General features: G+C 36.7%; 1 protein-coding gene across 1 annotated transcript in view; it reads right to left on the bottom strand.

Moving 5' to 3' along the window:
- The window catches only part of LOC107713143 (septin-5-like), a 9,558-nt gene extending 5,149 nt beyond the window's left edge, over positions 1-4,409 (bottom strand). The window contains exons 1-8 of the mRNA XM_016518577.1: positions 4,209-4,409; positions 3,939-4,023; positions 3,524-3,610; positions 3,295-3,418; positions 2,123-2,257; positions 1,892-2,009; positions 1,639-1,740; positions 422-518 (exon numbers count right to left, since the gene is read on the bottom strand). Coding sequence (XP_016374063.1) covers positions 422-518; positions 1,639-1,740; positions 1,892-2,009; positions 2,123-2,257; positions 3,295-3,418; positions 3,524-3,610; positions 3,939-4,023; positions 4,209-4,409 — 949 coding nt within the window. The remainder of the gene's footprint in view (positions 1-421; positions 519-1,638; positions 1,741-1,891; positions 2,010-2,122; positions 2,258-3,294; positions 3,419-3,523; positions 3,611-3,938; positions 4,024-4,208) is intronic.

A 4,409-nucleotide genomic window follows, 5' to 3' on the forward strand; every position in this document is an offset into this window, starting at 1 on the left:
TCATTTTATTAGAAGTAGGCCAACAGCGCCCCCTATGGAATTAAAACTCCGGGGGAGGCTGCTGCGGCTGCCGCTGCACGTGGTATTACTGTTTACTCTATCATACATCTAACGCTTCATTCTGTACATGCATTCTCGGTTTAAATGCAGCGATCCAAAACAGTGAATCCAAACACCATTCAGGCAAAACTTTGCTTCAAGAATGAGCCACACTGCTGATGTGATCTAATCGCTAGCACACCCTGAGCACATGTGAGTTCATGTATTCCTCTTATCGGCAAGACATATCGGCATTATTTTTCATATCGGCCCGATGCCGATATTTACATTTAAAGCCATTATCAGCCGATTCCGATATTGGTCCAATAATATCGTGCATCCCTAGTATAAATGTAACATCTCATGGTGTAAGTAAACATACCTTCTACAATGCCCCATGGATAGACACGGGCTCGAACTCTCCTGCCGTTTCTCTCTACTACTGTATTACTCCCAATAACAGCAAGGGGTATACTTCTCTATAAGAGGACATGGAAACATTTTAGAGTTGTCAAAAGTTTTATAAATATTAACAAATAGGCAACAAGATAAACCCTTGTAAAAAATAAAATAAGATCAAAATAAACGAGTAAATAAAAAGTGCACTTATTTATATTGAATGTGCACTTGTACTCTACTTAAAATGTTAAAAGTATATTTATAAAAACTGTACTTGTAAATAATATACTACCAATTAAATAAATGGACAGTACACTTTCATGACTGTTTTTAACACATGTAAATACACTTTTAAATAGTTCACTTCATAATAATGTCAAATTAAAAGTTTTACTCTAAAGAACATTTTAAATAATTATTTTTCGATAATCAACTATTGTGCTTTAAAGTACAATCATTTTTATGTATACTAACATACTAAAGCACATGTAAAGTATTGATTATTTTAACTGTAGTGTGTAATATGATATTACATTAAAAGTTAAAGGAGGGGTGACGAATGTTTTATATACAAGGCCCAGTTCGACGCTGGATTTGCACATCGTTTGATACTGAAAGATGGAGCGATCCCAGCAATAAAAGATCCCGGTCATGATTCAGAACTGCGGGTGGTAAGTAAAACTGCATCAAATTTCTGTATTTTGTTGGCAGTCGGCGGCGCAAGTGCTCTTGACTCTTTAGCTCCACCCACAGTGCACCTCCGGGATCTCGGTTGTTTTCAGAGAATAGTAAAACTGTGTCTTTCTTTTATAAATATGATAAAACTAAAGACTCTTGGGAGATATGAAGGATGCAGTACTACTCTATAGGTATTCGAGATTAAAATGAGATTGAGCGAAACTGTGTGTGTTCCCTTTACTATATATTAAATTTACTAAATGTACTTTTCATCATTACAAATGTGTAATTAACAAATATATTTAAATACATGACATACAAGTTTCAATAAAATGGCATTAGTTTACTATAAATGCTTCAGTATTAATTTTAAATTAGTGCATTTGACAGTACTTTGATTCTTTTGGGTACTTTTTTGGGGAAAGAATATGTGTCATTACAACTTTTAAGAAGCAAAACAAAATCTGCGACTCTTTTCTAAAAGAAACTAATAGTCACTACTCTGTGACCTGTAGTCCTGACCTTTAACTCTAGAGTCTGCTGCTTGAACAGATCTCCATTATCCGGGTCACACTCTGGGACCTGGAAGATCCTGATTTTGAATTTGTCAATTTCAGTCAAAATCTATGGAGACAAATGCAATTTGTTTAGATAGCTCATCTGGTGGTTTTTGTTGACAGTCCCATGTTCTCAAAAATATCGACATGATACACTTTAGAAACATCTATCACTGTATGTGAGCTTACTCAGACTTTCAGTACACGCGCCTTCTCACCTTTGCCTTCATATTGCAGGTCTCTTTTGGAGTGAGGCTGTCTGCTTTAGCCAGCACAGGCACAATGTTGACCTTCTGATCCAGGGCTTTCATAAAGTTCACATCAATTGGTTTGAGACTGAGACAGCACAAAGGAAATTTGTTAATTGAACATGGTCTCTATTTTCATTGTTACTAAAATCCTGAGATAGAAATAAACACAAAAACACCTGTGCCGAGAAGAGGTCTTACCCATGGCCATGAGGTGAAATGAAGTACAGACAGCAGTGCACTCTGTTGTCTGTTATGTTTTTACGGTTCAGCCCGATCTCATTTCTGCGGTACTTCTCCATCTCCTGATCTACATAATGAACTGCGGCCTTCCAGCTGCAAGAAAAACCATGTGTAAATACCTTTTTGCATTTTTAATATTTCCTATTTGCAAGCGGTCACCCAAGTTATGTGATTAAATTTCATAATTCTAAAACAGCTTTTTAAACATGTCAAAATATTGAATGAAGTGCTCAATAACCAGTGCTGTTATTCTGAAATTCTTCTTTTTTGACCATGCAAAAAAAAAATTGCTAACCATACTTCCGAATTTGGGAGAAAACCACCTCTCAAGCAACTAGACAATGTATGAAACAAATAACTATGCAAGTTACTAAACTGGTGATGTATAGCTACTTTTCTACTTTTCTACGTTTACACTTTGATTTGAATGAAAACAACGTATCTGCGTGACGCAGCTAACACAGAATAGCATACGCTGTTTACGTTCAGTGGAGACTCTCCAAAATGGCACCAGGGTGACGCGGAGGAGACGAATTGTTGAATAAAGTCGTTATTTTTGTTTTCTTTGTGTACAAAAAGTATTCTTGTAGCTTCGCAAAATTACGGTTGAACACCAGATGTCATATGGATTATTTTACCGATCTCCTTGCTACGTCTCTGGACCTTGATCGTGGTAATTGCATTGCTGTCTATGGGAGGGTCAGAGAGCTCTCAGAATTCATCAAAAATATCTTAATTTGTGTTCCGAAGATAAACGGAGGTCTTACGGGTTTAGAACGACATGAGGGTGAGTAATTAATGACAGAATTTTCATTTTTGGGTGAACTAACCCTTTAATGGTACTTTTAGAGTAATAAACAAATTTTAGTGTGTTACGGTTTTATTTTAAATGGAATGGTTGCCTCATGGGATGCCTGGCTGGGAGCACAGGATGAGCTGTATTTCACAAAAATATCACAAAACCATCTTTTATTGGACAGTTTTACAGGGAAATAAATTAGTAATAAAACTCTTTGCTGTTGCATGATATATCTTGACCACTATGTCAGTATAAGTTCAAGACCACTGTCATATGAATGAGTGGAACATAAACAAAAAATGACTGAGTACACATTTAAAACTTAAAGTACCTTTCATGATTATTAAGGGCATCTCCGAAACCAGGGGTGTCGATAACAGTGAGTCTTAGATTTACTCCCTCTTCAACAATGTCTAAAGTGCTTTTCGTTATTGATACTGTCCGAGCTATCTTCTCTGTGAAAGAGATATTAATACATTTCACAATCTAATCTTCTCTGCAGTTCAGTACACTACTTTTATAAGTAGTATATAAATGTTGTTCATTAATGTTAGGTTTACCTGAAACATCAGGCATGCATCTGTCCATATAGAGGTTTGTGAGGAAAAGGCTGTTGACAAGAGTGGATTTGCCTAAGCCAGACTCACCTAAACATACAAATTATATATTTTATGATTATATACAGTCCAGGAAAAAAATACATTAAAGCAGAAAACAGTTGTTTTAAAATGTAATATTATTTCACAATGTTACTGTTTTATTTATTTTTTATTTTTAAAATAACTGCAACCTTGATGGGCATAAGAGATTTCTTTTAAAAAATGGCATTGTGTGTGTGTGCATTTATCCCAGACAGCAGACAGTTTCGGCCCAGATCCGGCCCACATCTGGCCCGCATGGATTTCACATGGGCCAGATGTGGGCCGGATCTGGGCCAACACTATGTTGCTGTCTGGGATGTTATATGTTTCTTACCAACAACCATCAGATTGAACACAAATCCCTTTTTCACTGCTTTCTGTTGGACTTGGTTTGGCAACGTCACAATGCCAACATATTTCTGGGATGGACAGTAAAAAATAATCTGGTTTGTGTACAGTATATCACATCATATATCTTTTTAAAGCGTAATGATATTACTGTTTTTACTGTTTTTTTGATCAAATAAATGCATCCTTTGTAAACATGAGAGACTTCATCACACTTTGGCCACTGAAGTTCCAGGTGGGCAGCATGTTACACTACCTCTAAAAAGCCAGGAGGGTCAAAGCTGCCCCCTGGACTCTTGGGTCTAAGAGGTGATTTGTCATCAGCGGGATGAGTCTTATCTTCAGCCAGAGAAGAGGATGAGACGAATATGTGAGACGAACGGATACTTTCATCTTTGTCCTCTGCTTCAGTGGAGTCACAAAGAGAAGTGTCAGGATCCCTGAGGAGACTCTCCAT

Source organism: Sinocyclocheilus rhinocerous, unplaced genomic scaffold (assembly GCF_001515625.1).
Source record: "Sinocyclocheilus rhinocerous isolate Xijiao unplaced genomic scaffold, SAMN03320098_v1.1 scaffold387, whole genome shotgun sequence".
NCBI lineage: Eukaryota > Metazoa > Chordata > Actinopteri > Cypriniformes > Cyprinidae > Sinocyclocheilus > Sinocyclocheilus rhinocerous.